The 21,268-nt window shown below is 38.5% G+C and overlaps 1 protein-coding gene across 1 annotated transcript in view; it reads right to left on the minus strand.

Annotated features, from left to right (window-relative positions):
• LOC308079022 (antigen WC1.1-like) overlaps nucleotides 1-21,268 on the minus strand; it is a gene marked incomplete at both ends in the record, with an annotated part of 58,510 nt that overhangs the window by 18,725 nt on the left and 18,517 nt on the right. The window contains 9 exons of the mRNA XM_080420359.1: nucleotides 12,718-12,804; nucleotides 13,237-13,332; nucleotides 13,711-13,791; nucleotides 15,438-15,543; nucleotides 15,738-15,919; nucleotides 16,790-16,937; nucleotides 17,675-17,829; nucleotides 18,741-19,004; nucleotides 20,690-20,941. Of these exons, the coding sequence (XP_080276485.1) occupies nucleotides 12,718-12,804; nucleotides 13,237-13,332; nucleotides 13,711-13,791; nucleotides 15,438-15,543; nucleotides 15,738-15,919; nucleotides 16,790-16,937; nucleotides 17,675-17,829; nucleotides 18,741-19,004; nucleotides 20,690-20,941 (1,371 nt within the window). The remainder of the gene's footprint in view (nucleotides 1-12,717; nucleotides 12,805-13,236; nucleotides 13,333-13,710; nucleotides 13,792-15,437; nucleotides 15,544-15,737; nucleotides 15,920-16,789; nucleotides 16,938-17,674; nucleotides 17,830-18,740; nucleotides 19,005-20,689; nucleotides 20,942-21,268) is intronic.

Raw genomic sequence — 21,268 nt, forward strand, 5'->3', positions numbered from 1 at the left:
TCAAAGGGAGGTGAGACAAGACAGTTAGCAACAACTAGGGCAGACAGGAAAATACAATGATCCTGACAGTAGCCTAACATTCACTCAGACTTTAAAGGAGAGATCCGGACATTTTAAGTGTTATCTTTGATGTGTCGCTTATCACTCACCATCCTTGAAAGGGACGTTGAGTTATTTCATAGAGTCCCGTGTCGTAATTTTTTCGACCCCCTCCGTTGGCATAATGCACTGAAAGTTCCTGAGAGGCTAATGCTAATTCCGAACGAGCTAACGCTGGTTGCTTGTTTCTCTCCCAGAACCTGGCAACTCGGTGTTGCCAGGGAGAGAAATAAGCAAACAGCGTTAGCTCGTTCGGCATTAGCATTAGCCTCTCAGGAACTTTCAGTGCATGTTTGAGTATCATGAGACTCTACAATGAGTAGTAGTAGAGAAAAAAATAAGTTTGCATCGGTTATAATAGACGAATTTCCCTTAGGCACGCGCTCCCATTATGCCAACGGAGGGGGTCGAAAAAATGACGACACGGGACTCTCTGAAATAACTCAACGTCCCTTTCAAGGATGGTGAGTGATAAGCGACACATCAAAGATAACACTTAAAATGTCCGGATCTCTCCTTTAATTCATGAAAAAACTAAAATGTTGAAACTCATGGATTCTTAATTACATATAATGTTTAATAAATTACATGCGGATGTTTAATACATATCAAAGACATTGTCGTTAAATGCTAGAACTATTGTTGAATGAATATTAAAGACATCGTGGTTGATACATGTTAGCGCTATTGTTTGATAAATATTAAAGACATCATGATTTCTTTGGTTAAAACTAAGTGTTGAATACTGATACTCATTGCTATAGACTAGAGTGTTTGTTCAGTAACAGGAGTCTCCATGTCTCTCCAGCTCTTTATTAAAAAGAAAATGCATTTTCATGTCAGGATAGAAATGTTAGCCAATCAGGATAGAGAACTCAGTCAGGAGAAAGATTAAACAAGGACATTGGAAGTGAGTGATGACACAAAGAAATGAGCAGACACAAGTGGAACTGGAACACTATAACAATGAACATTGAAAGTGCTTGTGAAAGTTTTATTTGCGCTACTAATTTCAAGGTTTATTGGTATAGGGTTACAATAAGAGGGAATTTTCCTTTTTAGTTAGGGAATTTTAGCAAAATATTTGGACCATCTGTGAAAAAATGTACTACCAATAGCTTTCTTCACCAATGTGTTCTTATAGGTGTCTAGAATCACCTCTCAAAAAGTGCAACCCCAAATCCTCGTGGAAAATCCTGGAGAGCCAATCAAAGTTAAGGAGCCCAGAGGGCTTGGGTGAAAAATATGAAAAGAAATAAAAGTCTTGTGAGGTGTCTAACTAGGGGTTTTCAGGGGTGCTGAATCCATTCCAACCATTATTTTTGAGTAAAAATGTCTCCCTGGCCATCTAATATTGGTATATTGGTTATTGTTAGTGTATAATCAGTGTATAATCAATGGTAGGGGATTGGGGTGTTGTTGAATTGATTCTATTTTGAAAAATAAAATAAGAAGATATTGCTAAACACTTGATAAGAGTGTACACCTACTGTGCACATGCTCAGTGGGATACACTGTCTGCATGTGGGGAAGGAGCGGGAGTGTTGCATCCTGGCAAATATGTCTGGACGATTTTAAGGTACGGTAGTTTATCTACTTTTTGGCATTTATTTTCCTCTGCTGGCAAAACTTTTGATTACTGTGAATTTAGATGTCAATTTTCTCTAGCCTATTGCTTACATTGAACAATCATTAGTTAAACAATCATGACACTTGTCTTTTAGTAGACAACATGGAAGAGGATTCTGTAGCTTGTGGCTTAAGGTGCTTCATCTGTGGTGGTCCTGAGACTGAGATTCAAAAGCTCTCAAAAGTCACCCAAAAAGGCTATGCACAGATGTTGTCTTATTCTGAGAGTGTGGATGATGCAGCATTAATCAGAAGACTACATGAGGACTGGAAAAACTGAGATGACCCCAAACTAAGATACCATTTGGAATGCAAAACCGAGCTATACAGTCGTGCAAGAGGTATATCCACTGGAAATCGTACGTTTTTTTCAATGTGATGAAAGTTGCCACTTGCAGATTTCAATCCTATTCTATGTTGTGAGTGACATCATAATTTAATAAAAACTTTAAACATAATCTATTCTTTAGAGCAAGATGAGCAAGACCAACGGCCAGACAGGAAGAAAAGACGCAGGGCATTGTCTGGGTCAAGTAGTTCAAGTGCTAGCTGGCACACTTGATCTACCATAATACTTGCATCCCCAATTTCCAATACTTTTACTTCTACTCCTCTACTGTACATCTCAGAGGCAAACATCGTACTTATACTCCACTAACAGTTATGTGAAAACTTTCGTTACTAGTTACTTTTTAGATTTGGATTATTATTACAAAACATACAGTAGCCCTATATACATTTAGGCCATTTGAAAATAGCCGATCTACAAGCTGTGAGCTTCAGAATTTAATCACATACATATTAAAAAATAGCAGATCAGAAAGCTGCAGTCTCTGTGTTGCTTAGCTTGTGCATGTGTTGCCATGTCTGTCTGTCTGTCTGTCTGTCTGTCTGTCTGTCTGTCTGTCTGTCTGTCTGTCTGTCTGTCTGTCTGTCTGTCTGTCTGTCTGTGTGTGTGTGTGTGTGTGTGTGTGTGTGTGTGTGTGTGTGGGGGGGGGGTATCAGTGGTCTAAGAGCAGAGCAGTGGCTTTTTACTTATCTCATCATCAGGTGGTTTCTCTGTAAATTCACACCTTTCATCTGACTGGAAACAAACATGCGTCACTTCATGTGCTTCTGAAATGGGAAACTCCACACAAACCACAGTAAATGCAGCTTCCAACTAGAAAGGGTCGCGCCATAGAGGGCAGATCTCCGCCAGGCTTGGTGGCCTACCCAGGGCTGTGTAATGTTGCTTATCCAGAGCATTTCATCAGCTCTAGCCTGATTTTGTGCTTTTTGCATTATAGGCCAAATTAACCCTACACTAACCATGGGTGAATTTTACCCGAAGAATTGTAATTATGTTATTTTCATAATGTTGCTGATGTCTGATGGCGGTTTCTCACTGGATCCGTTTTAATTGAAAACGTTTCCCAGTTCGAATGGTGGCCTCAGTGGCCTGCATTCACATTGGCCAAAATCCAATCGCGCCAGAGAACACATGCATATATACCCCCGATCCTATAGGTGGCGGCATGCACATAGTGTTTCTTCTGTGGACACAGACGTCATCAACCATGCGACAATGTTTGTGCTGGGCTCGCATTAATATAGGGTTTCAAAACCTGGTGAAACACTTGTGTGCATTAGCGCAAGATGAGGATACAGGAAACATTCAGTCTAAATGTACAGTTTACTAACCTTCACAACTACTACTACTTTTGCATTTGAAACTTTAAATTTCTCTAAATATTATAAACTTTCACGACAGCTTAAGTACAAAATGAAAAGGCAACTATAGTAGCCTACAGTGAAGTCGGACTGAATGATATATATATATATATATATATATATATATATATATATATGCGCCCTGTGCTCTTCTTTTTCTCTATGAAGAAAAGTACAAGTACAGTTGACACAAACGCATTCCGCAATGCTGCCTGTCTGTTGTTTAATCTCATCCTCTGGACTGCAAAGCCATAGCTGGTCATGTAGGAAGGTGTGCGATAGGATCGCGCTTGCCATAGTCTCTAAAGTAATAATAATAATAAGAGAAAGTTCACTTTTGGTTATTTAAAAAGAGTCTCCTTATTTTATGTATTAATTTATTAGCCCTACATGGGAGAAACGTTAACTTTAGAGCTTTGGTTATAATTTAAAAAGACTAGAGCAGTTTATGTGCAGACTCACCTTTTTATTTTTATTTATTTATGATTTGTGGGTCCAGCACTGTGTGTAAAAAAGAACTGTGGGGACGTGCATCTCCTGCCTTTGTTCATATTTAAAATAAAAATTATATTTTCCAATGCAAGATCAGTGTGGTTATCTGCTCTATATTGTAATATCAAAAATAGTGGATCAACAAGCTCAATGTGTCGCATTGCACCGCATTTTCAGCTTGTAGCTTGGCTATTTTTGCTACTTTTGTGTGACACTGTATGACAATAGGGCATTCATTTATGATGAAAAAGCATTAAAAGTTGCAATATGGGATACAGGGTTTCTTCCTAACAGCAAAGATATGTAGTAGAGATCCAATTTAAATATCCGCACCAACCGTTTCTCCCGTATGTCAAAATATTATTATTTTCTGGTATTCCCCGTTAGTTTTAGTAGACTATTAGTTGTGCGATGCGATCACAAAATGCATTGATTTAGCCTATGGAATGTCGGTGTGTCTTTTTTCTTTTTTTCAAACCGGTGCTGCGCTGACAGACGGCATGATCCAACATACAGGCGTCCAACACATACGGCATCCAACGGATGGATGCCGCAACGGTTGGATTCCAGCCTACAGAGAGCACTGCTCTGCTGTGCTACTGCTTGGTGTGGATATGTTACGGCCATGGTTGAACCCCTGTGGATTGATCTGCGACGTGTTTTTGTTGGCTGTTTTTGTCGAGTTTATATACCGTCACCTATTCCAAATAGCGGGCCACTTCCGTCTAACGGTACGCTTGCTTTCACATTGCAGCTACCGTACCCGAAAACGCATGATCCGGATCCGAAACTGCCTCCCGAGGTGGTTTCGGGAACGGAACGGTGATCCGTTTCGCGGGTCGATTCGCTACATTCACACTAGCCAAGCGGTCTGGAGTGCGCACCCGGGACCTGAGTGTGAAACGGCTCTGAGGTGGGCGGGTCCTTGGGTACCTTCAGGATGCTCACTGACGTCATAGAAGGTAGGTTTGTTTCCCTGTCCCCATCCCCGTTTTCACCAAGAAGAAGGTAGGGTCATCTACGTCATTCTCACTATCATGCAATTCCAGCCGGCAGATTCGTCGCACCATGGGAGCCAGACTGCAGCCGTGAGTTCAGTGGAATGCATTGGAGTTAATGAGAGCCCGGTGGATCAGCTCATGAACAAAATATATTTCTGAATGACTGAGACCTTTGTAAAGTAATTGCTTCTGGAAAATAAAAGAAGACATATCACACATTGTTTTCTGCTGTGTTGCTTTTCGATGTGTCCACTGTATAAGTTTATTGAGCTATCTAAAGAGCACAAAGTACGCGATACTGCCGAGACAGAAACCAGTGTTGCCATGTCCACTTATTATAAGCGACTTTGGGCTTATTTTTTTGTGAAGTTGCTTGTAAATATTGGTAGTTGCGGGTTGCAGTTTTATGGGCTTTTTTCTAAAGTGTAGTTGATTATTTGGACTTGGGCTTCACAATTTTAAAATTATGTTAACTAGTGGTTCTTAATTATGTTTATGTCATGGACCCTCAAATTAATATGTATTTGTCCCTAACCCCCATCTGAAAATGTTTTGTGCCAGTGAGCCCCGTACCGTGTTGTTAGTGTTTAAAAAATCCTCAATATTTCACATTTTACTTCAAGTTTTTTTTTAAAATAGCAGATCTACAAGCTCACAACGTGTTGTGAGCTTGTAGATCGGCGATTTTCAATGTATACAGTAAAGGTTTAAAGTGCTCATAATGGCCTAGTGCAAGTCTTCAACAGGGGTCCACGAGGTACTGCAGGGGGTCCGCGTAATTGTTGCTTGATTAGACAATAAAAAAAAGAATAATAATTATATATATATATATATATATATATATATATATATATATATACATACACACACAAATATTTTTTATATATATTTTTTTCTAAATGTCCATTGGTCTTCATATATTTTTAAAACATTTTCCACACTTATGTATTAAATAAAGGATGATATCTATAAATGATTCTGTCTATTTTGAATAGCTTGTATACCTGATTATTGTGCAATTGACAGATTGTTGTTCTCAGTTAATAAGGTATATTTATTAATGGCAGTGCGGCACTATGTAACCCTGTACATGTATGTTTAATATAAAAGCATGAATTTATTAATCTGTCTATTATTTTTATTAGTATTGATGCACAATAACATGTATGTTTATGAAACACAATTGTATACATAATTATACAATATATGGGGTCAAGGTAGGGTAGGGGGTCCCTGCTCCATCTCCCCATCAATTTGGGAAAACGTTGAAGACCCCTGGCCCCCGGTGCTTCTTTTGGGCTTGTTTTCCTAGACCTGGTTGCTTATTTCTCTCACACAATCTGGCAACACTGCCAGAGACGATTGTTATACAGTCTATGGACGATACATGCCGCTGTTTAGATGCCTCAATAAAATTATACTGTGTACTAAAAAAATCCGAATCGATTGGATAAAAACCTGTGATATTTCTTCTTTTATATTCCTGAACCGATTATCTGACAAAGGACACAATCGTTCAGAAATAGTGTTTGTTCACAAGCTGGTCCAGCTGGCTGCCATAGACTTCATAGTATTTCACCAAACTTCCTGTTCCAGTTTTGGCTCCCATGCGGATCAATGGCGTCTGCCATGCAAGCATGGCGTCTGCCCGCCCCCTAGGCCGTCCCTTCCTTCTTTTCTAATTTTCTTGGTTTTTACCAGCTTGCAAAGCATGCTGGTCTATAAGAGACTGACCTACTAGTCATCCATGTGTTCGACATGTGTTCAACATATTCGTGACATAGGGTTAGGGTTTTCAATCATTGGCTGTCCTTTAAGCCAATGGGGATACTTTCCCATACTCTGAACGGGCGGTGTCGTCCTCTCAAGCTATTGTACATGACACGCCTCTCGCCTCTATGTCTACTATACACGCCTGCCGTCGGTTCAAATCGCTGTGACACAGAGTAATATATAGGACAACATTTAAGTAAAGTACTTGAGTAAATTTACTTAGTTACTTTACATATTTCAATAACAACTACGTTTTAATTTAGATATAAGATTTTAATTCAAATGGAAACATTTGTAAAAAGGTACATATAATAGCCTACTAATATTGGTACAAATAATAACTTGTAATATATTCAATGTACAGTAAGGAATACATCATGGAAATAGCAACAACACTGTAAAATACATTTCAACATGAAGAAATGAAACTAAACTGCTAATAGTATTTACAAACACAACACATCAGGGCTTTGAAAAAAAGACACCGTCTTTGCTTTTCTAATCCAGTAACATATCATCGTAAACCAGCTCATAGAAAACCAATTATAACCATAGTTTAAAAATCCATCTAAAATTCATGGCAGTCGGCAGTGAGTTACTGCAGTCTGTCATGGTTTGATTCAAACTCTTGACAAAATTGAAACTTTGTCACAAGATAAAACAGATAATTAACAGATACTTAATTCTTAGTTATATCTCAATTTACTACTCTCAAGTTACTGCACTGTGGCTTTGTAGAGAAGTGTACTTCTCATACAAAATTTACAATGCCATGCATACTATGTCCTAAAAATATATAATCTTACAATAAATGCAAGGAATCTCTGTACATATGTACGTATGTGCGTCTGTAATCCACGTATCTTGAGAACCGTTCCACCGAACGACTTCAAATTCGTAACGCACATTGCAGATGATCCAAGAGAGTCCCGTGCCCGGTGTCGAGTCGGTCGGATAGGTTGTCCAGAGCCGCCAGAAAAGGCTCTGGCCAGGCTCTGTCTGTGGTCCAAATGATCCAATTGATTGCCATGGCAACCCCAGTCTAAGATATCTGACGTCACCATGACTCAGCCATAACCATATAACTACGCCCAACAATATACGCCCAAATATGGAGTGTGTTGTCAAACCTCAATGTGTCATCATGGCATCAGCAAACAAATCAGTCAGCTTCATATATGGAAGGAATCTCTATATATGAAGCTGACTGATTTGTGTATATATGGTTGGGCGTAGTTATATGATATACTTATGCCTTATACTGATTAAAGCAGGTATCAACCGGGGCAACAGTCTAGTATTTACAACATCACTGTTTCAGTATTAATGGTATTTCATTCTACAACATTAAGTATTTACAAAATTAAAACAAATAAAATACATCAGAGTCTCATATCATGGAGACACACTATCTTCACAAGAGCCAGCTTAGCTAATGTGTGTCTTTATCTATCAATCGATCAAAAGGGCTGTCGCCATTACAATATTGAAGTTGACGATTAATTGTCATACAAATTATTGTGATTAACGATTTAATTGTGTTTTTGGTTTGAACATTGAAACATTCAGTATGAATACAAATATAATTTCTGTTTGGCCTTTTAGGCTTCGTAATAATCAATTCACACTCTGTACAGGACAGATGACAAATAACGTACAAATACACAACTGTGTTTTGACGCGTGGTATTAGATATGTCAAAGTGACGTGTTGTAAGCTTGTAGATCAGCTATTTCTGCTGATATTGGAAGATGTATGAAAATGTATGAACATTGTTCAACATGTGAAAGGATTATGACGATCATACAAAATAATTGTGATTATCTCAAATAATTGCGATTAAGCGATTATGTAATAATTGTGACAGATCTATGGATGGATGGATGGCATCTCTAAGGGGCGATCAGGAGAGGACAATGGTTCAACTCTAATGTCCTCCCTAAGCCCTCCAGCCCTGCTCCCTCACACACTGAAAGCATCTGTCATTTCACATTTTAACCACTTTAACCATTATTTTATACTTTGCTATTCAAAAATAGCGGATATACAAGCTTGTAGATCTGCTATTTTAGAAAAATCGTGAAAATGTGTGCAAATCTTTGAATATATATATTTTTAAAGCAAACATTTGTAACTCAAATCTTTGCTTCTGGGGGGTCCCTGGAACCACATATTTTGACTTGACATCACTTTTAAAAACTCGTCCCGTCCTTATTTACAGTCAGCTTTAAAGGCTGTGATTGTTGCATATTATATTTACGTTATTCTGTTCGTTTTAATTTGGTTTTAGATTAGGAATTGTCATAGTATTCATTTATAAAATCCTATTTACAAAGTCTGTGTACTGCTCATTTCTTATGGTCATTATCTCATGTCCTGTATTTTTTTAAACTATATCTCTTCCCTTCCATCTCCCTTTGAGAATGGTGAACATGGTTTGTTTACATTAACTGCCAAGGACGTCCTTGACGTCTTTTTTGTCCAAACGCCCAGGTTGGCAAGGACGTCTTAGATGTCTTTTAGATTTTTTTGACAAAACAAGCTAGGCACCTTTCATATTAAAGGATTTATAAAAGTAAATTTTTCATGTTAAAGGATTTATAAAGGTAATTTTTTTCTGCTTGTTAAAAAAAAAAAAAAGCTTTAAAAAAAACAAGCCACATTCAAGCGGCCATAGCTCTGGAATGAAGGATCGTGGCTGGCCAATAATATTTTTTTGATTCTACCGGACCCCTGTGCGTGTAATGAGTCGATCTCCGTGAGGGAGGAGGTCACGATAATATTCCATGATTTTTCAAAGGTACAGTAAAATCGCTAATATTGAATGGGAGTCCATGTGCCAGGAAGGGGAAATTATATCATATACTTGTAAGCAGGGCCAGATTAGCGGATGTGGTGCCCCAGGGCGACCTCAAGTTGAAGTGCCCCCCCCTGCTCCCTGGGCGGAGATATGGCTTGAGGCTGGGGGAGGTCGTTTTTTGTTAGTTTCTTTTCGGTTATTGGTTACTTTATTTCGGTTTTAGGGTTAGGGTTATGTTATTTCATTCTTATTTGAAATAAAAACGTTTTTGGTGCCCCCATTGGCTGGTGCCCGGGGGAACTTGCCCCCTACGGCCTATGGGTAATCCGGCCCTGGTAAGTATGAAAGTCTGACATATAAGTTTAGCACAGTAACAACCAAATATACAATAAACACAACACATATTAATGACACTATTACTTTCAGTCTCGTCATAAGCCGCTGTAGGGGGTCTCCAGGTTGGGGGTCATCTTGGACCTCAGCTGTGATGTCAGGGTGTGTGTCCACATCATCATACACCTCCTGTGGATCCTCTACCTCATAGATCACTGCACCTGTACACACACACACACACACACACACACACACACACACACACACACACACACACACACACACACACACACACACACACACACACACACACACACACAAATGTAAATCATACTGTATATACAATAATTCCATTTATTTCTTCTTTTTTTGTGACTTTGGACTATACCCAGTATTGTATTTCAATCTTATTAGAAATATACAAAATTAAGCATTTCATGATTATTAGAGGGCCAAGCAAGTATAGTGCATAGGCACCCTTTTGTATTTGTTAGTTTTATTATTATTCCGCCACTTTTTGCAGTTCTGGCTTAACGGTAACCGTTAAACAAAACTCACAACCATTGGCCAAAGGGTGGCGCTATACTGTAGCACTCAAAAATGCTAACTTTGAACACATCATGTCACTTTGACCATTAAGCTCCGCCCTTAGATTTTCTGCCATTTTGAGTAGTTTGAAAAACACTTTTCCAGGTTTTTTTTTGCAAACTGCGTGAAACATTATACACACAATAATAGTAATCATATTTGTTTTAATATTGCACTTAACATTTGAAACAAATCTCAAACTCCTACAGTACAGAATAAAAAAACATTTGCATAAAAACAACACTTCTAAAAGAAAGGACCTATTAAAAACATGGGGGCAAAGAAACCTTGGGGGTAAAATCAAAATAGCTGACCTAATCCTTTATTAAAAAGGAAAGTCCTCTCTTAAAAGCATCAACAGACTGTGGAGCTCTTAGCTGGTCCGGGAGTGAGTTCCACAGTGGAGGGGCAGCTGAGCTGAATAGAAGGCCCGGTCGCCCAATCTATGGACAATCTCCTGGAGGTCCCCCTTGCGGTGGAAGGCCTGTGTATGGGTTCACACAACCCAGTAACCCTATAGGCAAATTACGCCACTGTGCATATTGCATTGCTTAGCCCCCGTATTGCTGCTCGCAGCTATATTTTATTATTATTATTATTATCATCATTATTGTCTCTGCCAGGCTGGACGGGTGAAGGCCGGAGACTATGTTTTCGCCCCTGTCCGTCCATGTGTGTGTCCGTCCGTCCGTAACTTTGCACACACACTCCCTGGAGGCCAAGGAAGAACCTCAGCCCTAAATTCTTTACATTGGCTTGTTATAGCGCGACCAGGATTACTCCAACAGATTTTATCCAAATCTTACAAAAAATATATATAACATTTGAATGCCATTCGAATATATTTAAAAAAATATCTATTGAATTGTTTTAATTTAATGTAAATAGTTTGTTTTTATTATTTTAATTTCCTGACCAACAATGCGAAAACAAATGCTTTCATCATGTCACGCATGATCAACAATAAAGTTTGAGTGCATACACTGCACACAGAAAGTTAAGAACGTATAGTCGCTGCCATACCACCCTGCGTGTGTAGTGTGTGTGTGTGTGTGTGTGTGTGTGTGTGTGCGTGTGCGTGTGCGTGTGTGGTCACGCTGGTCACACCATGATGGTTCAGCGCAGAGGGAGGCAAGACTCCTCCCTTCCTTAAAGTTTCCCTCTATAAACGTCACTTGAAAGTTACGTTTTAGACACTTTAATAATTATGACAACAGCGAAAGTTTTGATGTAACATTGTCCGTCTGTAATGTAGAGGATCTCAGCTGTGCCTCTGTCTGTCGCAAACCCACCCGTCCCTTCAACATGCAGTTGAGCCTCAGCCGATCTGCAAGCCCACAAAGCGTCGCTAATGCGACACGTTGTGGGCTTGTAGGTCAGCTGTGTTCCTGTGCGACACCATTGTACACCGAAACAAAAACAGGCACTAGGCAAGGCAGGAACGCACACACATTAAATACGTGCGGTAAGAAGTTGTAGTCTAATATTTCTCTCCTCTTATAAAAAAAACGAACATTTACATAAATTAAAGCCATAACCCTTAACTAATATAGTTGGTTTCACTGTTTTGTTTAGCCTGTTATTAGAGCATTTGTATGTGTGCACGTGTGTGTTTCTTATTGTACAACTATACATTATTTTATATAATTATACATTATTTAAAAAAATATTCGAATATATTTGAATATTAAAAATAATAAAGCATTCAATGGGATTATAGAGGAGAACTGACAGCCCTACTCTCTGTGTCCCGCGGGACTACCGTGGACCCCCGTGGGGCAAAGGGCTCGCTAGTGTGAGTATGTGTGTGTGTGTGTGTGTGTGTGTGTGTGTCTCGCTCCCCGCAGTGTAAAATGACTTCTCTCTCTGTCTGTGTCCAGTGAAAAGGAGAGGGGCTAGTGAAAGTATGAGAAAAAATAACAGATATTCAAGGCAACAACGCGTCGAGGCTTGTAGATCTGTTCTTCTCAAATTGGTGACGTAAATGACTAGAATATTATTGCATAATAATAGAGTTTCATATAAATCGTGCAATGTACGACGAAGGTGGAAAAGTAGATGGTAACCTAGCCAGAGCCATGAGGGATTTTTGTAGCAAGTTGGGAGAGAATTGGACAACTGCTTGGCTCTGATCTAGTAGTCGGTACCGGGCTTGAATTATAGTTGGAAAGATTGACATGACATGATGTTCAAGCCTCCTATTGACAAAGTTCATATAAAAAGTTCATATACAAGAGAACATCTACCTACAACCACGTTCATAGAATACATTAATATAAAATTACTCACAGTTGCTGGCCTGGCCTGGAATCAAACCTGGACCAACCAGGGCCTCCGGCTCCACAGGCATGCTCTCTAATGATTCTGCTATGACCGCTGCAAATGTACAGAATGCTATTTAGATAGATGCTAGGTTCATTGTTTATTTGGTATCATATAGTTTCTTTGACACATTATTGTTCTCTCTGAAATCTACTTATGTGACTATTTACTCTGTCATTGTTGACTACAGTTCATGCTTACTCTGATTACTTTGGTTACTCTGATTACTCTCAAAAAAGCCCTGTTCTCCAGTGATATTGTATTATACGGTACAGTAGTATTATACAGTAAATTACTGTATAACACTACTGTACTGTATAATACAGTATCACTGTACTGTATAATACAGTATTACTGTAATACTGTATTATACAGTACAGTGATACTGTATTATAAAGTACAGTGGTGTGTGAGACATAAGTCAGTGAGACAGAGTTAGATAATGAATGTGTAACACTGTCTGATGAGAATATAAATATCACTCACCAAGTTGATCCAAGACTTTCATTTCATTTGCAGTGATGCCGATCTCCTCATATTCAACACCTTCATCCTCTTTGTCTTTTTGTGAAGATTGTCTTACTAAATGACAACACAGTTAGAAAACTACGGATTAAAAACTATATATTTACTGTTGTACATGCAGTATAACTGTACTTATTATTATTATCATTATTATTATCATTATGTAAGATACAATGTCTTCACAATGTGATATGCACACGCACACACACACGCACGCACGCACGCACACACACACACACACACACACACACACACACACACACATACACACATTTTCTTTTTTTCAAATGACTGGACAGGTATTAAAACATGTCATTCACTGAATTTACATGACATGATGTTCAAGCGTCCAATTGCCACTTGGTTCATATAAAAGAGAACATCCTATATGACTACAACCATGTTCATAGAATACATTAATATAACGTTACTCACAGTTGCTGGCCTGGCCTGGAATCAAACCTGTGACAACCAGGACCTCCACAGACGTGCTCTCTAACGATTCTGCTATGACCGCTATGAGTATACAGGATGTTATTTAGATACCATGTTGTTTAGACATTTCATTGTTTACCTGGTATCCTATAGTTTCAAATATCCAGAATGTTGTTTAGACAGAGGCTAGGTTCATTGTTTACCTGATATACTATAGTTTCTTTGAGGCTCTACATTGTTCTCTCTGAACTCTACTTATGTGATACCCTGTTTTTATTGACTAGTGTTCATGCTGCTGACTCTGATCTCACACTTAAATATCACTCACCAAGTTGATCCAAGACTTTCATTTCATTTAAATATCACTCACCAAGTTGATCCAAGACTTTCATTTCATTTAAATATCACTCACCAAGTTGATCCAAGACTTTCATTTCATTTAAATATCACTCACCAAGTTGATCCAAGACTTTCATTTCATTTGCAGTGATGCCAATCTCTTCATATTCAACACCTTCATCCTCTTTGTCTTTTTGTGTAGATTTTATTACTAAATGACAACACAGTTAGAAAACTACTGGTGCAAGATGTCAAAGAAAGAAGAAAAAATATAATTGCTTTACTGTTGTACATCAGTATCATTGCACTTAATAACAAGCTGCGTGCATAGTTTGAGGCATTTTGTTCAAAACGGACCAATCCTGCAAACTTTGGAGGCCAACCTTAGGCAATGAGGATGGAATATGGGAAATCGGACAGATCTATGTTGATCATATGACTATAGAGATACTGTGTACCGATTTGCATGACGTTTGGATAACATCTGTAGGAGTAATATAAAGAAATGGGTTTTGCACAAATCGGCCTCCTGGTGGCGCTATAACAGGCCCATGTGAAAAATTTGAAAAAGAAAATGTGAAAAGGTTCTGCTCTGGCATCCAGGGAGTGTGTGTGCACAGTTTCGCAGCAACCGGGCCAACGGTGCCGGAGATTAGCTGGTCGCACACGGACAGGACACACGGACGGACGGACGGACACAGGAAGGACACACGGACGGACGGACAGGGGGTAAAACATACTCTCTCGCCATGCCTTTTGGCCTGGCGGAGACAATAAATGAAAAAGATTTGCATTTGAACTTGCACTACGAGAAACAACATGATAACATGATACTCTGTGTTCAAATACTGGCCTCTTGTGACCAGATAGTAGTATTACTTCATCTACATGAGTACAATCAGGCTGTGTTTCTGTCAGTTTATTTTTTTTCCTAAATGACTGGACAAATATTAAAACATGTAACAGTGAATTTACATGATTGGCATAACAGATTATTCACATGATTCAAGACTCCTATTCACAAGGTTCATATAAAAGAGAATATCCTATGAATACAACCACTTAAATAGAATACATGAATATAATGTTACTCACTATTAACAGTAGCAGGTGTTCTCACACACAGGCTGAGGAGAATCAGCAGCAGCACAATAACAAGGACTGTGACAGTCCTAAGGACCTCCAGAAAATCCACTAATCCGTAAATCACTTTGTGTTGTTGATTTTGTTGGTTGAATAAAGCAAATGAGAGATCATAATCATCATAATCATCATCATCATCATCAAAAATAATCATCAGAATTGTTTCACTCATCAGCGTCTAGGTAAAACCACAATAACTAATAACACATTTAGTTTAACATGATCAGTGAAAGTAGGTGTGGTACCTTTACAATAGATTTCAGCTGGTTTGACTTTCTTACAAGACTTCTGGTGGACACAGTCTCTGATGTTCAAATTATCTTGTGTGCAAACCAGAGTCATTTCCAGGTCCTACAATCATAATCAAAACTTCCTTTAGTGTTTGAGTGTTTTTTCCTCACTGTTTTCAGTCAGGAATGTGATACAAAAACACATTTCATACAAAATAATATACAGAAGAGACTGGAGTGACAAGATATCTTATGATATCAATGATATGATATGATATCAACTTAAAGGACAAAGCAAACAAAACAGTTGCTTACCTCCTCTGTGGAGTTCACATCTGTCTTAATGTTCTCTATGACTTCACCACAACCAAGCTCCTTGCACAGCAGGTTCTTAAAATCCTTTGTTACATTTAGGGGACACATGCGCTGCCTCTCTCCTCCGGCATAGACTTCAAGTATACCTCCACACCTCTCTGTGGTTCTGAAGCTGATACCACCTGTAACAAGTGAAATGAAAAACCTCTGCTTTATTCCCTGTCATGTGGAAATTATATAACATCCAAACTTTTGAATGGACAAATATTAGTAGCATAATATATAATAGGACTTAATTAGCATAAGGAGCAAGAGAAAACAATTAGGAAGCTTATTCAACCACTAAAATAGGAGAAAAAATAAATACATCCATTGACAGTTTCAAATAAAAATAAAAACTGATCTGATCTCAATTCCAATCCATTGTCCATTATGTCTAGAAACTTGGAAATAAGTTCATGGGTTAATCTAAAATGTAGTTTCTATAGAGGTCTTTATCCACTTCAATGTCCAGAATGCCTGTTTTACAGTAAAAAACGATGTAATTGCAGTCTCATATACACATTTACTTTCTTTTTTATCAGTAGAAAATAATACATCAGTAACAAATACTAGTAAACTAAAGTAAAATATGGATTCATTGTTAAATAGTCTGATATACAGTAACTACTATATACAATACAAAGTTTGCAGGATTGTTCCGTTTTGAACAAAATGCCTCAAATCATGAATGCTATGTCCGATTGCCTTGAAAGGCCTAAGAATAAATGGCACCCTTTTCACATTGGCCTATTATAGCGCCACCAGGAGGCCACAATAACGTACCTGACCTGGCGGAGACCTTCTAGTTATATTCTTAAGACTACAGAATGAACTTAATATTTCTCCATTCATATTTTTATCATTGTTGATATATCATTTGTTAATGGGAATTTAATTATGCTGCTGCTACCATGACCCCTTCAGAAGCATTTAAGTCATTTTTTAAAATTACACTTTAAATCACAAAAAACACCTGTCGATACTACAATAATGCATCATCATGCTCTTACTTTCACAGGTGACATGAGCAGTGGAAGTGCATGGGACAGAGTCATTGTACTTGGCCTTGCAGTGCCACAGTGACGTCTCAGTGCCATTACAGTTGACATTGTCCAGTATTCCATGATTTCCAGGTCTGGTGGTGCTGGTGTAAATCACCTGCAAGAAAACATTCATTGTATTCTGAATAAAATGCAACACTAATAATTTCTGAGTGAAATTATCTGTAGGAGGGATAGTGTGTGTGTGTGTGTGTGTGTGTGTGTGTGTGTGTGTGTGTGTGTGTGTGTGTGTGTGTGTGTGTGTGTGTGTGTGTGTGTGTCAGATTTGACAGATTCCATTCCAATGTGTATCCATTCCAATAGGAATGTATTTTCTCACAAAAGTGGGGTTACAATCATCAGGAAAAGTGGACATGGCCACTTTTCTGCCAAGGAGTGGTTTTGGTGCAAAGCAAATGCTAGCAATAGATTCAGATTCATGAAGAACACTCACAAGCTACTTAAAGCATATTTTTCACATATAATGTTGCGGGTATACCAACATTCAGCAGCTTTCATGGATTCCCCAAGGGAAGTTAAAGTTAGACGTTTTGATAAAGACATTTCTTGGTATGTAATTTGTTGCCAAGTTTGGTCATTTTTATAATGATATTTTCTGACTACTGATGTGGATGGGGAACTTGTGCAGAGATTGTGCAAAACTGATATAAGTAGAAATATACAGTAGTAATAACATGGTAGTTAGAACCACAGCACTAAACATGTACTGGAAATGCCAGGACACTGTTAAATGCTGAATGTATATTTAAAGTGTAAACATTGACCCGTAAGGTCTGTGTGTGTACCACAGATACATGATTCATTTCATATTAACTATAAAGCATGAGAGCTCACCTTGCCACAGCCCAACTCTCTGCAAACCACTTCTCCATCATGTCTGTCCCAGTCTGAACCACACACAGGCTGCAGACCCATAGAACTATTGATATAAACTGCACCATAACAATCACTGGGACTGTGGTCATCCAGGAGAGTTATGTTGATCTTTTCTGTTAAAACATTAAGGGATTTTTCATTGGGGAAAAAAACGATTAAATAAGTTACATGTATTTAATTTAAATGATAAAATTAAGAAATAAACAAACATGCTCCATTTAATCTGTTTTGTATCATCTTTGAAGTCACATAAATGAACGACCAAAATATGGGCATAATACCTGTGTCTAAGCTGCTTAAATGTGCATGGTTTTGTATCCCCAATAAAATGATACAACATACTTAAGATGCCATGAAATTAAAGTTATGGCTTTTATGTAATGTTTTCCTACTGTGTGTGTGTAAAGCAAGATACATATCATGGTCTAACTTAAAGCTTAACAACACAGGAGTTGACTAATTTTTCTTCTTGCTGAGCTGAAACTATGAGATGTATGGATATTAATATTACCTGAGCAGTTCAGTGTCTGTGGAACTGATTGGACCCTGTCACAGGTAAAGTCATGTGTGACACTGACTCCACATCTCAGTTGTTTGCACATCATATCAGCTGTTATTTTGGTGTTTTCATTGCAGGTAATATTCCAAATGTCACCGTCCTCCACCATCAAGGTTCCAGAACAGACATTGTCCCCGTCTTGTAGCATGGGGTGATCTGTTAACAGACATGAAATTGTACCAACACTTTAACATACATCTGTATGTGAAAATGTACCAACACTTTGGCATTGAACATTTGAACATTCATTGAACAGCACACAAATGCATACACAATTATATACAGTAGTTACAATATAAAATACAAAATGATATACAGTAGCTACTATATAAAATACAAAATGAGATACGGTAACTACTAGCCTATATAACATACAAAATTACATACAGCAATTACTACAAACAAAATGCAAACGTGTAGACTCCTGCAGAGTGTCTCTTATTAAAAGTATATCAAATAATTCACCTGTACAGTAGACAGACACCAGTCCTCCAGCACACCGGCCCAGGACCGTCTCACACTGCCCAAGACTGGACTCAGAGCCCTGGCAACGGACGTGGTAAACATCTGACCAAGTCCATCCATGTTTTTTAAAGGGCAGAGCATTGCCACAGCCCAGCTCTCTGCAAACTATTTGTGAATGTTTGTCATCCCAGTGATCAGTGCACACCCTGATGCCATCGACCTTCACCTCACCTGAGCAGTATGGTAAGCTAACCACAGGATTATCTGGGAAAACAGAAACAACAACAAAACAACATAAACAAATAAATCCCTAATCCCTAATCCCACAACCACACAGATGTGATAGCTCTGAAAAAACATGTTATGGGGTCATGTAGAGATGTCATTCAAACCATTTACTTGAAATATGAGGCATACATCCACTGGGCCTGATGAGGCCTGAATATCCCTCATCCAATTATGATCAATGAAAAATAAACTGTCCTTTCCCCACTTAAACATACATCTGTCTTGATATTAAATCATCTTTTGAACACAATCCTTTATGTTAATATAATTCCTAATGTGTATAAATGGACTGGTAAAATCAAGGGTGTCAATTCATTTTATTATTTTTAATGCAATTAAAATAATTAAATTATGTATTATAATCAATATTTTGTTGTTTTAGTTTTGGATAACACTGTTTGATAAAACTATTTATTACTCTAGAATTATAGATGTAGTAGTAACTAGAATATTCGCAATTCTGGGAAATTGCAAGTGTGGTTGCGCCGACGCGAGTCGCGGGGCACGGCCGCCGGGACACGAGGAATACACTGGGAGGAATACTGTCGGAGGCCGTGCGACGTGCGATTCGAATTCGATGCTGAACAGATCCTGCGTTCGTGATACATGGCGTTTTGATTTTAGGAAATAGGCCCCTCCCACTAAAGAAATAGGCCCCTCCCACACATGTAACCGGACTATTGTCACGTCACTCCTGAGATCACTTGTATTTTCACTTGTATAGAGAGGATAAATCCCCGCAAAAATTATGTTTTTGCATCAAACGGTTACATTTTGCACATTTGTGGTGCTCCCTATCGATCAAAGTGGAAACGCTTTTGGGGATTTGTTGAGTAAACCACCCTTGACGTGTGATTCAAATTTGGGATTGACTGGACGTTTTGTTCATGATTTTTGGCATTTGTAAAACAAGCACCTCCCTCCAACTTTGGAAGCCTATTACGGACGAACGGTATGGACTATCACATTTGTGGAGCCGCGTGGATACGTTTATCGCATGGGTCCAGAGATCATGTGTACCGATTTTTGTGAGATTTAGACAGAATCTGTTGGAGAAAGTGCAAAAAGTGTGTTTTGAAGAACATTCTAAATGGCGGAAAAGATATCCAGACGCAAATGGGCGTGGCCTATATGGGGAGTTGCATCATGACCCAAGGAATCATGGGGATTTATTTTTAATTCTACGACCTACGGTTCAAAAGTTATAGGCCAAAATGTAAAGTGGGCTGTTATAGCGCCACCATGAGGCATTCTTTTTTTCAAAATTTGGCACTGGACTATGAACCTCCCTCCAAGTGTTGTATTCGTAGCACTTTCCAAGAGAAAAATACTTGAATGGGAGTTTTTACATTTCCCATTATAAGTCAATGGGGAAAATTAATTCACTAATAAATGTATACCAATTAAACTATACAACCTATCTCTTAAAAATATAAGCACATGATTCCCGGTGTAGCCGGTCAATTTCACATATGGCTCGAGTGAGTGAAAACTGTGGGAGGAGTAGCGGGACAAAATAAAGTTTACCGGAATAACGAAAAAGAAAGTCGGACAAGTACTATAGTGTGTTGCGCTGTTAGGGCAACCACACTAATAATAGTCATTACTCTGGCATTGGAGGTAGACCCCTTGGTTCCCAAAGGTTGTATTTTCCCGTTCACAGTCCCAGATGGTCTTCAGGTTCTTCACATCGCTACAGTTGAAGCTCTTCTCCCACAGATCAGAAGAACTATTTGATGCTGTATGGTTTATATAACCGCCACGGTCCAGATGACGGCACATTTTGTCTCCCTCTTTGTCTGTCCAGCCATGGCTAGAAACCATCCTGGAACCATTCTGACTGTAAACAAACACATGTCCCTCATAGTGTCTTCCATGCTGTTTTGGACGTTGTAATCTGATCTTCTGCCAGTCTGAGAAGTAACAGACACAGAGAATAGTTGATGAAAACTAATACATATTAATATTAATGGCAAGAGGTTATTGATGTAAACACATATCCTACCACAGTCCATGTTCACAAATGGACTGTTACTGTAACATACACATTACCTGTACAACACTTATTTAAGTGATGACTTTTTTATGTTATCCTTTTAGCCTAAATGTTTTACTGTACCTCTGTGATGTTTACATTTCTTGACAGATTGAAAGTTTTAAATCAATCAATCAAAAGTCAGGTGGAATCAGATGAAAGCATTTAAAACGTACCAGAACACTGGAGGCCACCAAGAGAACAA

This window comes from Gymnoscopelus braueri (assembly GCF_963280865.1).
Source record: "Gymnoscopelus braueri genome assembly, chromosome: 22".
In the NCBI taxonomy this organism is placed as follows: Eukaryota; Metazoa; Chordata; class Actinopteri; order Myctophiformes; family Myctophidae; genus Gymnoscopelus; species Gymnoscopelus braueri.